At 36.9% G+C, this 18,717-nt stretch overlaps 3 protein-coding genes across 5 annotated transcripts; 1 reads left to right on the top strand and 2 right to left on the bottom strand.

The window, feature by feature from the left end:
* Positions 1-4,154: 4,154 nt before the first annotated feature.
* Positions 4,155-9,524, bottom strand: ndufa11 (NADH:ubiquinone oxidoreductase subunit A11). Of its 3 annotated transcripts, XM_053634729.1 has the most exons (4): positions 9,397-9,524; positions 8,325-8,429; positions 4,968-5,093; positions 4,337-4,825 (listed from the first exon to the last, which is right to left on the bottom strand). In XM_053634729.1, exons 1-4 carry the CDS (start codon positions 9,470-9,472, stop codon positions 4,713-4,715), a joined length of 420 nt encoding a protein of 139 aa, XP_053490704.1. In that variant the 5' UTR covers positions 9,473-9,524; the 3' UTR covers positions 4,337-4,712. The 3 variants fall into 3 exon arrangements, 1 of the variants encoding a protein (XP_053490704.1); XR_008386926.1 differs by lacking the exon at positions 9,397-9,524 and having other exon boundaries at positions 4,155-4,825; positions 4,933-5,093; positions 8,325-8,437; XR_008386925.1 differs by lacking the exon at positions 9,397-9,524 and having other exon boundaries at positions 4,157-4,825; positions 4,972-5,093; positions 8,325-8,437.
* A 2,244-nt stretch (positions 9,525-11,768) lies between these two features.
* On the top strand, positions 11,769-15,718 carry LOC128614185 (vimentin-type intermediate filament-associated coiled-coil protein). Its single transcript, XM_053635521.1, has 3 exons — positions 11,769-12,395; positions 12,534-12,734; positions 14,401-15,718. The coding sequence occupies exons 2-3, from the start codon at positions 12,544-12,546 to the stop codon at positions 14,753-14,755; spliced, it is 546 nt and encodes a 181-aa protein (XP_053491496.1). The 5' UTR covers positions 11,769-12,395; positions 12,534-12,543; the 3' UTR covers positions 14,756-15,718.
* A 5-nt stretch (positions 15,719-15,723) lies between these two features.
* Positions 15,724-18,717, bottom strand: larp6b (La ribonucleoprotein 6, translational regulator b). Its single transcript, XM_053635522.1, has 3 exons — positions 18,449-18,717; positions 18,058-18,271; positions 15,724-17,143 (listed from the first exon to the last, which is right to left on the bottom strand). Exons 1-3 carry the CDS (start codon positions 18,550-18,552, stop codon positions 16,043-16,045), a joined length of 1,419 nt encoding a protein of 472 aa, XP_053491497.1. The 5' UTR covers positions 18,553-18,717; the 3' UTR covers positions 15,724-16,042.

The following is an 18,717-nucleotide window of genomic DNA, read 5'->3' as shown; positions in this document are numbered from 1 at the left end:
ACTATCATACATACTATCATACATACTATCATACATACATACTATCATACATACTATCATACTATCATACATACTATCATACATACTATCATACTATCATACATACTATCATACATACTATCATACATACTATCATACTATCATACATACTATCATACATACTATCATACATACTATCATACTATCATACATACTATCATACATACTATCATACTATCATACATACTATCATACATAATATCATACTATCATATAATCATACATACTATCATACTATCATACATACTATCATACATACTATCATACTATCATACATACTATCATACATACTATCATACATACATACTATCATACATACTATCATACTATCATACATACTATCATACATACTATCATACTATCATACATACTATCATACATACATACTATCATACATACTATCATACATACATACTATCATACATACTATCATACTATCATACATACTATCATACTATCATATATACTATCATACATACTATCATACTATCATACATACTATCATACATACTATCATACTATCATACATACTATCATACATACTATCATACATACTATCATACTATCATACATACTATCATACTATCATACATACTATCATACATACTATCATACATACTATCATACATACTATCATACTATCATACATACTATCATACATACTATCATACATACTATCATACTATCATACATACTATCATACATACTATCATACATACTATCATACATACTATCATACTATCAGACATACTATCATACATACTATCATACATACTTTCATACATACTTTCATACATACTTTCATACATACTATCATACATACTATCATACATACTATCATACTATCATACCTACTATCATACATACTATCATACATACTATCATACCTACCATCATACATACTATCATACTATCATACCTACTATCATACATACTATCATACATACTATCATACCTACCATCATACATACCGTCATACATACTATCATACTATCATGCATACTATCATGCATACTATCATGCATACTATCATGCATACTATCATGCATACTATCATACATACTATCATACATACTATCATACTATCATACATACTATCATACATACTATCATACATACTATCATACATACTATCATACTATCATACATACTATCATACATACTATCATACATACTATCATACTATCATACATACTATCATACATACTTTCATACATACTTTCATACATACTATCATACATACTATCATACATACTATCATACTATCATACCTACTATCATACATACTATCATACATACTATCATACCTACCATCATACATACTATCATACTATCATACCTACTATCATACATACTATCATACATACTATCATACCTACCATCATACATACCGTCATACATACTATCATACTATCATACATACTATCATGCATACTATCATACTATCATACATACTATCATACATACTATCATACATACTATCATACATACTATCATACATACTATCATACTATCATACATACTATCATACATACTATCATACATACTATCATACATACTATCATACTATCATACATACTATCATACATACTATCATACATACTATCATACTATCATACATACTATCATACATACTTTCATACATACTTTCATACATACTATCATACATACTATCATACATACTATCATACTATCATACCTACTATCATACATACTATCATACATACTATCATACCTACCATCATACATACTATCATACTATCATACCTACTATCATACATACTATCATACATACTATCATACCTACCATCATACATACCGTCATACATACTATCATACTATCATACATACTATCATGCATACTATCATACTATCATACATACTATCATACATACTATCATACATACTATTATACATACTATCATACTATCATACATACTATCATACATACTATCATACTATCATACATACTATCATACATACTATCATACATACTATCATACATACTATCATACTATCATACATACTATCATACTATCATACATACTATCATACATACTATCATACTATCAGACATACTATCATACACACAATCATACATACTATCATACATACATACCATCATACATACTATCATACTATCATACATACTATCATACATACTATCATACATACTATCATACAATCATACTTTCATACATACTATCATACTATCATACATACTATCATACATACTATCATACTATCATACATACTATCATACATACTATCATACATACTATCATACATACTGTCATACTATCATACATACTATCATACATACTATCATACTATCATACTATCATACATACTATCATACATACTATCATACTATCATACATACTATCATACATACTATCATACTATCATACATACTATCACACTATCATACATACTATCATACTATCATACATACTATCATACATAATATCATACATACTGTCATACTATCATACATACTATCATACATACTATCATACATACTATCATACTATCATACATACTATCATACTATCATACATACTATCATACTATCAGACATACTATCATACATACAATCATACATACAATCATACATACTATCATACATACTATCATACATACTATCATACATACATACTATCATACATACTATCATACATACTATCATACTATCATACATACTATCATACATACTATCATACTTACTATCATACTTACTATCATACTATCATACATACTATCATACATACTATCATACATACTATCATACTATCATACATACTATCATAAATACTAACATACATACTGTCATACATACTGTCATACATACTGTCATACTATCATACATACTATCATACATACTATCATATCATACATACTATCATACATACTATCATACATACTATCATACATACATACTATCATACATACATACATACATACTATCATACATACTATCATACTATCATACATACTATCATACATACTATCATACTATCATACATACTATCATACATACTATCATACTATCATACATACTATCATACTATCATACATACTATCATACATACATACTATCATACATACTATCATACTATCATACATACTATCATACATACTATCATACATACTGTCATACATACTGTCATACTATCATACATACTATCATACTATCATAAATACTATCATACTTTCATACATACTATCATACTATCATACATACTATCATACATACATACTATCATACATACATACTATCATACTATCATACATACTATCATACATACTATCATACTATCATACATACTATCATACATACTATCATACATACTATCATACATACTATCATACTATCATACATACTATCATACATACTATCATACTATCATACATACTATCATACATAATATCATACTATCATATAATCATACATACTATCATACTATCATACATACTATCATACTATCATACATACTATCATACTATCATACATACTATCATACATACTATCATACATACTATCATACATACTATCATACTATCATACATACTATCATACATACATACTATCATACATACTATCATACTATCATACATACTATCATACATACTATCATACTATCATACATACTATCATACATACATACTATCATACATACTATCATACATACTATCATACTATCATACATACTATCATACTATCATACATACTATCATACTATCATATATACTATCATACATACTATCATACTATCATACATACTATCATACATACTATCATACTATCATACATACTATCATACATACATACTATCATACATACTATCATACATACTATCATACATACTATCATACATACATACTATCATACATACTATCATACATACTATCATACATACATACCATCATACTATCATACATACTATCATACATACTATCATACATACTATCATACTATCATACATACTATCATACATACTATCATACATACATACATACATACATACATCTGCCATTCCATTACGGATCACAGCACACTCACATTGCTTTTTGTCCTAAGTAATTTTTAAGGCAGCGGTAGTTCAGTGGTTAAGGCATTGAACTTCTGACCAGAAGTTATGAGTTCAAGTCCCAAAGAAGTCAGAAGGTTGTGAGTTCAAGTGGCCACTCTTGGGCCCATGAGCAAGCCCCTTAACCATCAACTGCTCAGTTGTATAAATGAGATATGTGTCTGTTGCTCTGGATTAGGGTGTCTGCCAAATGCTGTAAGTGTTTTTCATTTTATTTTTAAAAACCCAACGAAAACCGCTGTAATATTTTTAACAATGTTAAAATGTGTACCCTCTTTTCTGGGTTAAAACAATACATCATTATAAAACTATACAATATTACAGCAATTAAGTCTAAATCAGCAGTTACCTTTCTGGTGTGTGTGTAATCCCTGTTGATATCACTCGATCGATCGCTCGCTCGCTCTCAGATTAGCCACAAATATAAGGGTGAATAACACGCAAAGAAATGTCTCAAAAGTCTCATTATTTAACATTATTAAACAGCACTCAAGCATGAAAACACCATTCAACACACTTTTCCCCCATCCATAAAGATTTATTTAAGCAATATACAATATGAACACAACAGTAGTTAAGGTTTTACAGTCTGGGTTCACCAGATAACCTCCAGCCCTCCTTCTTCCCAACTTTAGTGAGCATGGCAACGATCCCCAGCCCTAGACAAGTGGTTGTGCCCGTTACAACGCTGCGAGCTATACAGAAACAGGCATAAAGAAATAAAAACAGCACATTAGACACATTTATTCCTTAGTCTTACTGGACATCGTTAACAAAGACCACGTCTTCTTAATTAACACACCTATTTGACATATTTGAAAAAGTTCTTTGATACACTCACTTCGAGCCCAAGAAAGGCTCCTGATGCACATCCTCCGAGGAAGTAGTTGGTGGGATCATCAGGAGCGTCCCTAACATGTGCACTCAGACACGTGGTGACTCCAAATATCGCCCCCAGAGAAGCTGAAAATATCACACACACACACACACACACACATCACAACAGTTATCTTTAGTTTAGCACAACCGAAACGTTTTGCTTAGCATGCACATTCTTTTCCGCTGCTTATAGAGATGTCCAGGACAAGAAGAACTATAGGATGATGTAATCCAAACGAGAGGGGTTTTCAGGCAGATTAGCAGATAATTACTGTGTCTCAAATGGCGCACGTCATGTAGTTACTGTGAGTAGTGTGTTGACGCTGGGAAACTTTGTAAACAAATTTGTTCATGTCAACCACCAGAATGGGGACCTGACAGTGAGTTAAGTGTTCTTCAGTGGTCTTCCCAGTCAGCAGATCTGAATCCATTAGACCACCTTTGGGATGTGGGAGAACGGGAGATTCACAGCATGAAAGTGCACCTGAACAATCTGCAGGAATTGCGGTGGTAGTCACGTCATCATGGACCAGAATCTCAAATGAATGTTTCCAACATCTTGTGGAATCCATGTGAAGAAGAATTGAGGATGTTTTGAGAGAAAAGTGAAGCCCTACTCAGTATTAGTATAGTGTTCCTAATAAAGTGCTCAGTAAGTGTATACTCTAGGGATGTCACGATACCAAAAATCTAGTAGTCAGTACCAATACCACCAAAAGTACACGATACCAAAGTTGATACCATGGGTGTGGTATAAAAATTAAAAAGAAATTTAATTAAAAACTCTCCTGGAGGACATCCTCCTCTGGCTGATACTTGCGGGGGGGGGGGGGGGGGGGGAAGGGCATCAGAGCATCAATTATGTTTGTTGTCATCCGCCTCGAATGTGAAGTATTTCCATATTCCCTACCACATTTCCTCTCAACGAGTCAGGGCTAAATTTCTGTAGTTTTTCCCGTGTGCTTGTAGTTCTTCTTCTTCTTTACTACTTGTGGACCGACTAAAACACTTACGCGTATTTGCTGCCACCTTTAGGTGACCGGAAGAATTGCAACCTTAGTACCTTCATTACAATCAGTTACTACACTACTCCAAGAAAAAAAAGTACCGTGACATTTTAAGAATGTTTGGTACCGACTTGGTACTGAAGTATCGGTTCTTGTGACATCCCTAATATACTCAAAGAGTTATATTATTTACAGACAGAGAAGTGAAGTATTACTGATGATCACTGGCTTATTTTTCATAAAATACCCCACATATTCAATCCATCATATTTTATTTTATACAGGTTACTGGCTTTCAACAAGATCTACATTCATGTGAAGAAATATGTACACCCCATGGCTTTGTTTGACATATTTGGACAAGCAAACATTTGATCCTCTTTGAAACAGTGTCTATTAATAACATTGATATACTTGAAAAAAATCACAAGGAAAATGAACTTTCATAATTTTTATTCAACAGAAATATCAATAGATGTGATATTCTTCTGTGGAAAAAGTAAGTACACCCTTGGCCTCAGAAGCTAGTATTGCCCCCTTTAGCAGAAATGATGACTTGTAAGCGTTTTGCGTAATTGTCCACCGGTCTCTGACATCGGCTTGCTGGAATTTTTGACCACTCTTCCATGCAATATTCTTTCAGTTACAAGATGTTTGAGGGTTTTCTTGCATGTACTGCCCATTTTATATCCCCCCCACATAATTTCAGTAGGATTAAAATCGAGGCTTTGATTAGACCATTCCATAACCCTCCATTTCTTCTTTTTGAGCCATTCCTTGGTGGATTTGCTAGTGTGCTTAGCATCACTATCCTGTTGAAAGGTTCACTTTCGCTTCAACTTCAACTTTCGGACAGATGTCCTCACATCATCTTCAAGCACATGGAATGGAATGGAATTATATATTTAAAATAATTTGGAGACCTTCTTAAACCCCTTGCCAGACCCATAGGCATCCACAACCTTTTTTATGACGGCCTTACAGAACTCTTTAGATCTTGGTATGATGAAACCACACACCTCAATAACAAAGAGAACACCAGACACTAGATATGAGAAGGGTATAAATAAAAGTGGTTCCACCTGCACTCCCTAAGCAGGTTCTAATCACTGACACCCGATCTTCAACACCCGATCCTAATTTTATGCATTTGAAGGTGTGATAAATGTAGGGGTGCACTTACATTTTCCACATGCCTGATCTGTCCAAGTTTTTTTGTTAATTTAAATGAATTGACTACAAAATGTCAATTTTATGTGTCATTTGATAAAGTGCATCACCTTCATTAAGATGCACTGTTTCAAAGAGGATCAAATGAAAAAAAGCAACAATTTCCATGGGATGCACTTTCTTTTTTCCCCCACATGACTGTATTTTTGTACATGAACAAAAGTCTTTTTATTTGTCAGTATTTACTGTGAGCAGAAGAGATCAATCATGAATGCAGTTCCAGTGTAGTTATGCAATTTCCCCCCTTGCAGCGTATAACATAACTTGAACTAACTGCATTATTTATCTCCATCGTCAAGTCCTCCTATTTAAACTACTGTGATTGCTGCTTGGAAATATATTGTGTTTAAAGAAATACACTGCTAAATACTTTCCACAGGGTAGCACTTCTCCGGTCTCATAAATACTACGTTTCACGTGCAAACCATGGGGCATGTCAGTTTGGGTTTTAAAACTTCTTACGACGGCAAATATTTCTGCCGCGTCCGATTGTGCGCTTGAAAATAACGCGCCTGTGAATGTTGTTTAGATACAGTTCAACGACGTGAGGCGCTGCATGACAATATGTCGTTTCTGTTTATTGCGAAATGTTAGTGTTTGATTCGAGTCATTTTACACACTACTACAAACTCAAGAAGCTAGTGTATAGTAAACAGTACGCAGCACAGTTTCAGATGCAACTCTTTGACTGTTTTTAAATATTGAAAATCAGTCACTCTAATGCAATAGAAAAATAGATCTTTTATAAATCGATATTTCCATATCCTAGGAAATGCCCATTCTTGTTTTTAGGTTTATTACACAAATACTAGGTGAAACTGGGCTTTAAGAAAATATGAAAACCAACAGGAAAAGACACTCTGTGCAGAGTAATAAGCACATCTACTCATATAAACCTGGACTAAATGAATCAAACGTTCATATTTACTATATTGCTAAACATCAATCTAATATTCCAGTTTTGTAATGTTCTGGGACATATTGTAAAAACCTCTCAATTTCACTGGTTAAACCTGAAAGGAGAAAGTTTATCCATCATGCAGGAGATATAAATGCAAAAAAATATTTTGATATTTACCCATCGTGACCGTGCCATTCGCTGCCCTTGTCAATGCTTCAAGTGAAGTTTCAGGCTGGATTAACACAAGATGATACGCCGAGCCAACCAGCCCTGAAGAGAAAAGTATTTTACAAATCATATCGTAAAGCAAGCATTTTTACAGAACCGCAGTCAAACACAGGTTATTCAGAGCATCATAAAAGTCAAGTCAGATGCTTACGGTATTAATCTTTTAGATTATTATTTGCTGATACGGATTTGCTGGAAGAAGCCTTTGGGCAGAACAGGAAGCCAGTTTACTCTGATATTACGCTATATGTAGCTAATTTTTTACAAGACCCACTTTCATTAATTTTTAAATAAAGGTTATCTGGTGTTTTTATTTATGAATTAAATAGAATTTATGAAAGGGCGTCTTTTTAAAATACAAGCCAGACGTTTTCCCCTAGGCCACCTAATCGGAGAAATTCAGAGTTTAAAGACAGGAGGAAGAGAGAGAGGAGAAAGCTTGGGTTTGAAGACAGGAGGAAGAGAGAGGAGGAAGCTGGGGTTTAAAGACAGGAGTAAGAGAGAGAGGAGGAAGCTGGGGTTTAAAGACACACACACAGAGAGAGAGAGAGAGTTGAAAGCTGGGGTTTAAAGACAGACAGACAGACAGAGAGAGAGAGAGAGAGAGAGAGAGAGAGAGAGAGTTGAAAGCTGGGGTTTAAAGACAGACAGACAGACAGAGAAAAAGAGAGAGAGAGAGAGAGAGAGAGAGAGAGAGAGAGAGAGGTTTAAAGACAGGATTCCAATAAGTATTTATTATATTTAGCTTTACCAATAACACCACTCAGTGAAATGCGTTATCTAATTCCCATGTTCATATGCTACATCAGTGAACATTTCAACAACGGTATTTGACTCAAATATAAAGTTAGTTGTGATGATTTTCTGTGAAGAGTAAGCTAGCTAGTTATGTGGTTAGCTAGCTGTGTTAGTAGCATGTTAACGCTAGCTAGCGTTCTTCGCTGCACTATACCCCGTCTCCCGTCCTGAAAAGGAAAACAACTGAAATACAGCAACAAAAATTCCCAAGGTACTCACCAATGGGCAGTGCCCAATTTGGTGGTAATCCATGTTTTCCCAACACAATCTTTCCCCTCTTCGAGGTCCCAGTAACCCATTATGGACGTAACAAGGACATACAGAACTCTCGCGAGACTACAGCGGTAGGACAAGGACAGCGCGCGAGACTGAGTAACAGTTCTTTTGGGGGTTTTCCCCCGGCGCTTTACATGCAGCTCCGTGTACTAGCGCCCTCTTCATGACAATTTGGTTTAAAACGGGAGTCTGCACCTACTACAGTAGAGAATGGGGCAGATTTCCTTATCTTCTTCTCCTATTATAAAAAATATTTTTTATATATATAATAATAAATAGATTTGGAAGCCATTCTCTTTTTTTTGCATGACTTTGCATCCTTCCTCTGAGTGCTTATTGCATGCAAGTATAACATGGTACTCATGTAGACTCGAAGTCCAACACACATTCATCTGCATTTTCCTGCTGAACTTAAACATCCTATCCACCTAAAATGTGAATTATTTGACCAAACTGGTCAATTAATAGTTGTAATAAAACAGGGGGGAGAATGACATTTTTTTTTTCATGAACCCATCATGAACTTGAGAAAAAAAAAATAATTGCTGTATATTTCCTGCAATAATTACATGCCTACCGAACACAAGGACAAATTCTAAAAGATAAATGAGCTTTATTAGCCCAGTATACTACAGATCCCTGAGGACCACATGTACATTTTTTAAGGAACCATTTAATCCTGTGGTGCTGTGAATTATACTGAATATCTTTAATTATCTTTAATCATCGTCTAAACCAGTGCTTCTCAAACCTGTCCTAGAGGACCTCCAGCACTGCACATTGTGTATGTCTCCTTCATCTAGCTTCATTCAACTCATCAGTTCATTAGTACAGATCTGGATTGGGTGTGTCAGATAAGAGATACATACAAAATGTACAGTGCTGGGGGTCCTCCAGGACAGGTTTGAGAACCCCTGGCTTAGACGATGAAAAGTATCATTTTCACATGTTCTAATAAGTGACTTGCTCTTTTCTCTGGTCAATTAATTCCACGTGTTTATAACAATAGTGTCACTTTCACTCACTGGGTCAGGGAATAAATAACACTGCTTAGTCAGCGTTAAAAAATGTTTATTTTTTTTTAAAAAAATCAACACTCAAATTTAAAAAAAAAATCAGGTGTTGTAGACCAATAAACATCCAGAATATTAGGTGAAATTGTGTATAAATACCCCAAACTACAGATACATGCAGTCTACTGAATGAATGCTATGTAACTCCTTAGTAATAACTTAACAATCCAAAAAACATTTTGTCCCCCCAAAAAACAGCTATTGTCCAAAGCTACAGTGATCTATTTCAAAGAAGGGAAACTGTTTCTGAAAAAGGAACAGGGTTTGAAGATTGTGGACTAAAATTGAAATGAATAAATAATGAATGAAATCCTGGTATGTGAACACAAGTCAAATGGTAGCGTTTATAATAGCACAGATTCCCAGTTGTAACTACCATATTAAACTAGAAATGTGCATAATTACAGTCATGATGATATACCTGATAAAAAGTACAGAAAAAATTGGACCTTGGGACACTGATGAAAGTCATATTAGATGAGTTATATTGACCCCTCTCTCTCTCTCTCTTTCTCTTTCTTTCTCTCTCTCTCTCTCTCTCTCTCTCTCTCTCTCTGTTTTATTGCTACATCTAGATTGTGGTGCAGTTTTAAAATACTCATATAATCCTCTCGGTATTATCTGAACTAATGCCACAACAGAAATGTCAATTCTAATAAAATACAGATTTGAAATAGACAGAAGTACAGATTTGATTAAAGCATGTAAGATTCGTGTATACAAACGAGAGTAAATACTTAATATTAGTTTAAAAAATAATAATAATTGTAAACATATTAGATATTTAATTAAGAATTTGGAAGACCAAGACCCTTATTGTAGATGAGTCCATGTTAAGTTCACTTAAATAAGAACTGGCCAAATTAAAATTAGCTTCATTTTGTACATATAGTGCGCTAAACAGGGCCTTTTAAGCCATTATGCTATATGCTAAATAGTGCGCTTGTTAGGTGAGTAGGGAGCATTTTGGTACTCAATCACGGCTGGCCCTCCTTTGGCGCTGTACTTCCGGGGCGGAGAAGCCACAGGTTGCTTGGCTTGTAGTGAATCGAATCAGTGAGTTAGATCATTCAGTTCACCAATAAGAGTCGACACTTTCGGCTCCCTCCAAATCCCGACAAAGATATATTGACCAGTGTTTATTCATTTATTTATTTTTACTTTCTTTTACTTTTTAGTAAATGATGAAAAAGGGGCCTTAAGTCGCATGTTTTAGTGCTTTATCTATTCATAAACATGGCCACAGAGGACGCTCACGTGCTGTTTGGACATACGAAGAAACGGAAAAATTAACTAGATTTAATTACCGAAAGCATGTCACAACGGCCACAGCGGTTACTAAAGATGAAATGATTCATGCTAACGAACACCTCAAATGTTGACCCGGGGGTTTCCAAACATGTATGATTAAATTACAATAACCTACTCATATGTACGAGTCGACTCTACACGCTCGCCTAAAAGAGCCGGTTCATAGAGCCGATTCGTTGTCGAACGACACATCACTAGCTTGTTGCGAAGTTGCTGACGCTAACGAGAGGGATATAGTGAAAAATAGGAGCTGCTTAATAGCGAATTGTGTTACTGTAGTTATATTGAACGACTGTAGAGTAATATTTAATAATTGTAGAATAGTCTGCTCGTCGCCAAGACTTTGTGGGTAGACAGGAAGTGATGCTGTAACGTCGATTAGGAGCATCAATGCTTCAAGACGAGGCTGCAAGGCTGAAATCCAGCTAGCTAGCTATTAGTTAGCTAGCTTGCTACGCTAAAGTCACCGCTTAGTGCCAATGAAGCTGAAGTAATAGCTTGGACAGTCCTCGTGCATGTGACTCAGCTAATAGCAGGCTGCTAATCGGGGAGGACTGAAAGGGTAAGTATGTAGGTTGAAGGATGGACAGCTAACTACCAGCTGTCAACACTGAGATCAGCATCACTCATGATGTGTATGCTCCTTCCTGCCAATCACGTGAATGATCCTGATCTCAACGCTGTTAATACTTCCGGACAGGTTCGTTGACATGTCGTCTCCATCACCGGTGCAAATAAGGGAGGCAAACGCGCATCTGGCTGCTCTGCACAGGAGAGTCGCAGATCTGGAGCAGAAACTCGAGGCAGCCGAGAACACGCTGAGGGAGCAGGCAGAGAGTCTGATCCGAAAGGACGAACAACTCAGGGCAGCAACACAGGAAATAACCGAGAACAAGGACAGGTAAACGACACATATCCTGTGCGGATTAGTGGATCTTTGGAGATCTACGAAACCAGGGGAGTTTTGACTACCATATATTGTTTACACCTTGATGTACTGTTCACAGGTCATCTTGACTTTGGGCAGCGGAGGCAGGTAATAATATCTGAAATAACCAGCCTGTCTGTTTTTGGGGAACAAGCAAGACACAAAATTCACCAAATATGAGTTCGCATTTGGTTGGTGTCGGTTGATATTTCACCGTTGTAATCTGTTTTACAGAAATATAAAAGGAGGTATAGCAGATGCACCAAATATGTTCCGCTTTGAGTAAAACAGAACAAGAGTAAACATGCTTAGTGTCCAGTGCACGTTCGTCTGGTCTACAGCAGAGGTTCTCAGCCTTTTGTAACTAAATCTCCCCAAGCCTCCCATATGATGTGGCATCCCCCCCCCCAATATAAAAGTCTATCTATATATAACTTAATCTATAATCTGTTTTTGATGGATAGATAGATTTTTTTTGTGTGTGTTTTTGTACTTTTTTAAAATTACTTTTTATGATTTTTAAAAATAACTTTTATAAAACTATATAATGGACAGATGTGGAACATGTTTGTGAACACTAGAATTACATTGAACAAGAGAACTAGGCTGTAATAACGTGCACTATTTTACATGTAAAACATGTTGCATTACATTCGTCTTGCGTTCTATAAACATTCGCATAAGAGTGATGTGGGACGAAGGGCGCGTCTCGTTATCCATGACATTGTTAAATCTCTGGCTCTCATACACTCACTGAACAGAACAGACGCAGAGAGAGGTGAGAGTGCAGCGGGAAAGCAAGACCTCGCGCTTGCAGGACAGTACTGCCGACATTTGGAAAGTTGCTAAGGTTTGTCCATAAAGTCACTAGGTGATTTTTTTGCCCAAAAAAAAAAAAAAAGCTAAAGGGGTCTGAAAAGTCGCTAAGTTGGCAACACTGGTCTGTACTGACAGCTGGGGTTTTTAAACATTATGTATTCACACTTGCATACATTATACAGGATTTCTGTAAGTTCTAGTGTGTAGAAAAGTATAAGAATTTGCTCAATTGCATGAAATTGTTGAGACATTTTAACTGTACTCATGTTCGACGCACGCGAATCGAAGCGGGCTTTTGACGTCACGTGATGCGCCTTGGCCCAAATCTGAGGAAAATCTGTGGTAATTTTGAAAAATTGCAAGCTCCTCCAGAGTTTGCTTTGATTTTGCATTAATTTCTATGATCAAAAAAAATTGGCAAAATCCTGGAGGGACTGATTATAGGTGTGTGGTTAAAGGTGTGTGGTTCATCAGTGCCAGTTTCTGACCACAGGATCAGCAGTGGTTGTATATTCGTGTCATCCATTTGTACCAACAAAACACACACTCTCGCCCCAGTATAGTATCTGCTCCTTTCCAGTGAGGTAGAGGGGGGCTGACAAACAACGCATTGCAACAGATGTGCTATCATATACCATGAACATGCAAAGAGTCAATTAATGTAGCAGTGTTCTCGGTATACCCTCATAAAAATGGTCACTGCGTGTAAAATTAAGTTGTGAATTTTCAAGATATGTTCATTCAAAGTGACAATTTAAAAATCTGTTTATTCAGCATCTGGTTTGATAAAGTAACTCTTTTTGTCTGCTCTATTTTCAAGGGAGATTTCCTACCTCCATGAGAAGCTTTGTCAGTCAGAAGAATCCATTCAGAAACTCCAGCACATGGTGAAGGAGAAGGATTCCCTGATCGGGCAGTTGCAGCACCGCTGCCAGCTGTTGGACAACATCTGCAAAAGCCGTCCTCTGTTAGACAGCATGTTGGCCCAGATGGCTGAGGTGGAGAGAATGGGGCCTGTTATTGACTTGGTAAATGTCACAGCAGACACTTCGCTCACGGATGGAGAGTCCAACTGCAGCCCCTGTGGCCTCTCCAATCACAAAGACTTTTCCCTCAGCGAGGATGACATGGACGATCCAGAGCTAGAGGGCGTAATGTTTGGAACGACAGTATGAAAATAACTGTGGAACGATCATGTTTCCATATTTTGTGTCTTTGGTAGAGCAGATGTGGAACTCTGAGAAGCATTGGCCAGCTTTTGATTGATTGATTCTTTTCATTCAAATGTGTATCCAGTCCAATTTATTTCCTGTTTTTAACACTACCATGGGTATGACTCAGCAAGATGCTCCCATGACATTATCTCAGTAAAGATGGTTTAACTATCATGGCCTAAGACCATAATTCAAGAAGTTTTAACCCCATATCTAAATTATTTAGGACCCATCATTCAGCAAGATAAGAACATGAGAAGCCTCACCCATATTGTACATGACCTACATCCCTTGGTGTCTCATCAGATTTGATTCTGTGCCACAAACATTTTTATACAAATGCAAATGTTACTGAGTAAATACAAACATTACGCATATGTTGAGATGGGTCAAGTCAAACCGAAGTTGATGTCCGGTTTGGTTGCCAATATTCTTCACACAATTTGCAAATGCTTTATTCTTAATTTAGTTGCAATTCCTTTGTCATCTCATTTGTAGCATTAATTTTAGGTCACAAAAATCCATTTTATTTTGAGTTACATGTTGAATTTAGTCTGAACACCTGCAAGTTTTAATATTATTTGAGGGGGAAAAAAAGTGAATGGTTTGTTTCCTGATCAACTTGTTTTATGGTTTGTTTCATTCGTCCCTCAAAATGATTTATTCGAGTGGGTAACCGTTGCACAGATTCTAGCTATCAACTGTCCAATTTGGAACATTACAGCTAGAAAAAAAAAACCTGTTAAATATCTTACTGTTTTATGCAAAGGTGAAGTGTGCTACTGCATCATGGCACAGTGCTTGTGTTATCAGGGCATGTGTGTGTTACATTTTATTTTCTACAGAGTTAATTGGTGCCTCAAATGTGATCACTTGGTCTATGGAATTATTTATTCTACATTAATAAACTATTTTGCTATTCTATATTGGCTCATTTTAGTGCTATTTTGATCTTAAAAAAAAAAGCTGCATGGTGTTAAGAAACTTGTTTCTGGTGATGTTCAATCTTAGTGTAGATTTAAGAAAATGGATGTAGGAATACTTCCATTGACAGTCCTAATAATAAATAATTTCACACCAAGTGCTGCTTACAGTACAACCTTTATTTATTCAATACAAAATTACCATAGGAACAATTTTTTTTAGCCACAAACAATTACTGACAATAGCATTCACTGAACACTGCTTTAAAAAATAATTTGCACTGCAGATCAACCCACAAATCTACTTCAGAGATCCTCCAGTGCATCACTGTGGCAGCAGTACCTTTCCTCTTCCAATGCAGTTGTGGAAACCTTTAGTGCCATCAGGGCCCAATGGCTGGCGCACCACTAGCACACCGATAGCTCCCATAATCCGATCTGGGGACAAGGGGCAGCTTTTCTCTGGATAAAAAGCCTGTGCAGCATTTTTGCGCCGTTGGACCCACGGACTTGCTCCATAGCCTGTGCTGTCCTGTGAGAAATCCCCTGAGCACTTGCTTCTATTGTATGATGCTGAACTCTGAGTGCTGCTTAATGGAGAAGTGGCTAGAGGTGAGGCAGCATGACCTCCAGGAAAAAGCTTGTGTGGCAGGAGAGGACTTCCTACCGGGCTGCCCAGAGGGTTTCGATAAGGGTCGGAATGGAAAGTGGAAACTCGTGGGATGGCCAAGGGGCTACCATACTGAGCCTGAGGGCGAGAGACTCTACGGTTAGGACGTGGTGAGGCTGGAGTGAAGTCCGACTCCGAGGAACTGTACAAAACTGAATCTTCCAGACAGTAGATGTGCTTCTTGGACTTGCGGTTTTGCTTTGTTGAGAAGTCATTATCCATGCTCTCTTCCGACTCCTCCTCTGCTTTGCCCTGGCTGCTCCCTTGCTTCCGTGTTCCCCGGCTCCCAAGGAGTACCACGTGGATACCTTTCCCACCTTGTGCCTGTTCCTGGGCTTTCAGAATATCATATGCCTTGCGCACTCCATCCAAGTACTCGTATTCGACCACAGCACACAGTTTTCGCCCAAGCTCGGCATGTTTTTTGACATAGCGTTTGAGCTCAGCAGGGATCTCTTTTCCTGGGCGGAGGATACGAAGAGAAGTGATTGTGCCATGTGAACCAAACATGTGCATGGCAGTCTCCATGATGCCTTGCTGCTCAGTTGCAGATGACCCACTGTCCTCAAACTTGGTAGAACTGGCGTTGGCCAGGAAGTTCCAAACCAGCAGTAGCTTAGTGGTGGGGATGCAGAGCAAGCGGTCAGGGATCGGTGTTCTCCGTCGTACCTTGGTTCTGATCTCATTCACCTCCAGGTGCGGAGAAGTTTGAGCAGCGGCCAGAGTAGTGCGCCAATCACGTGTCAGATCTCGTACCTGCCAAAATAGGAAGGTGAATCAACCTGGCTGTGAAGGTTATCAATAATTGTCATTTCAATGACAGGGGAAGTCCAGTCACCATGATTTTCTACATCTACATTCTTAGGAAAAAAAAAAACAAAAAAGGTTCCTCTTGGGTTCTTATCTCACTTTTCCACTGCACTGTACAGCTTGACTCACTTTTTGGGGCTTTTCCACTGTAGCTAGTACCCGGTACACTTTTTTTTAGTACGACCACAGTAGAGGTTCCAAGCCAGCATTGCCGATACTAAATGTGAGCCACAAGCTGAGGGAGTAGGGAATTCTCCTTAAAGAGTGGTTCTGTATTGTGCCTGAATAAATGTCATTTAATATGGTAATATTCTATTAATTTAAAGTTATATAGAATTTCTCTCATTACAGATAAAATAAGAACAAAAGGTTTCTGTCTTAGATTTTTACATCTCACTTGTTACTGATTTCCAAACAGGAAGTTTATCGAAGTCACTCCTGTCACAGTGAATCTAACTTAGCTTCAACAATACATTATTCCTGCGTGAAGGCGAGTGGAAGATGGCAACCACGGTTCTAGAACACCGTTATTTTACATCCTTAATAGGGTCCATGTTCAATAAACAGGAAAAGCATTTGGAATATGGCCTGACTGTATTTGTACAGAGCTTCGATAATACATCATTATACCCGCGTGAAGGTGAGTGCAAGATGGCACCCACATTGAGGCAGCACTAAAACTCAGTGGAAAAGCAAGCTCAGAAAAGTAAAGTGAGCTGAGTCTTACCGTGCAGTGGAAAAGAGGTTTTAGCTTCCTTGAAGAGGTTCAACTTGGTCCCCTGTCTAATGAGTTCTACCTAAAAGCTTTGACAGTACTAGCAATTATTGTTATCCAACTGGCCTTAAGTATTCAGACTCACCTTTTTGAAGGAGGTCAACAACTTCAAGCTGACGTAACCCATCTTGTTCCTCTGGACATGTTTTAACAGGAAGGCATCTGCCTCAAGATTCTCATCAGAGAGGTAGTACTCAAGCTGGGCAGCTATTTTGCATCTCAGTTCACTCGGCGGTGGAGACCAAGCTTCATCCTCACACCCTTCCTCTTCAAACACATCGGTCAGTTCTGCTGAACTCCTGCAAACCAATGGCCATTTGTTGGCTTGAATACATACTAATTGGTAGCTAGGTTTATTATTACAAACAAACAAACAAACAAACAAAAACAAACAAACAAACAAACCCATCACCACTACAAAGATACTTACACTCCGAGCATCCCGAGTATTGGACATGAATAAATTTAAGTCTTACCCATACAAACTATCATTTAAACCATCATCAGTGCAGCAGGATAAACTTCTCACGAGCACACTCTCTTTACACTGAAAGATGTCGGTGAAGATGGGGGAAGACATACTGAAGACACAGTGCGTCTACCTTTTCATTCATAATACACGTTTTCAACACAAAAACTCGAGCAACCTGTAAAATAAAATTGACAACTTGGTTACAACTGGCTGAAATATAACCGCTGTTGAAATAAACACAGTTGAGATTTCCAACTGGCCTCCTCTGTCTGC

The sequence above is a fragment of the Ictalurus furcatus genome, chromosome 10, assembly GCF_023375685.1.
Source record: "Ictalurus furcatus strain D&B chromosome 10, Billie_1.0, whole genome shotgun sequence".
NCBI lineage: Eukaryota > Metazoa > Chordata > Actinopteri > Siluriformes > Ictaluridae > Ictalurus > Ictalurus furcatus.
The sequence above is the reverse complement of the archived record's forward strand: the minus strand, read 5'-3'. Positions and strand labels throughout refer to the sequence as shown.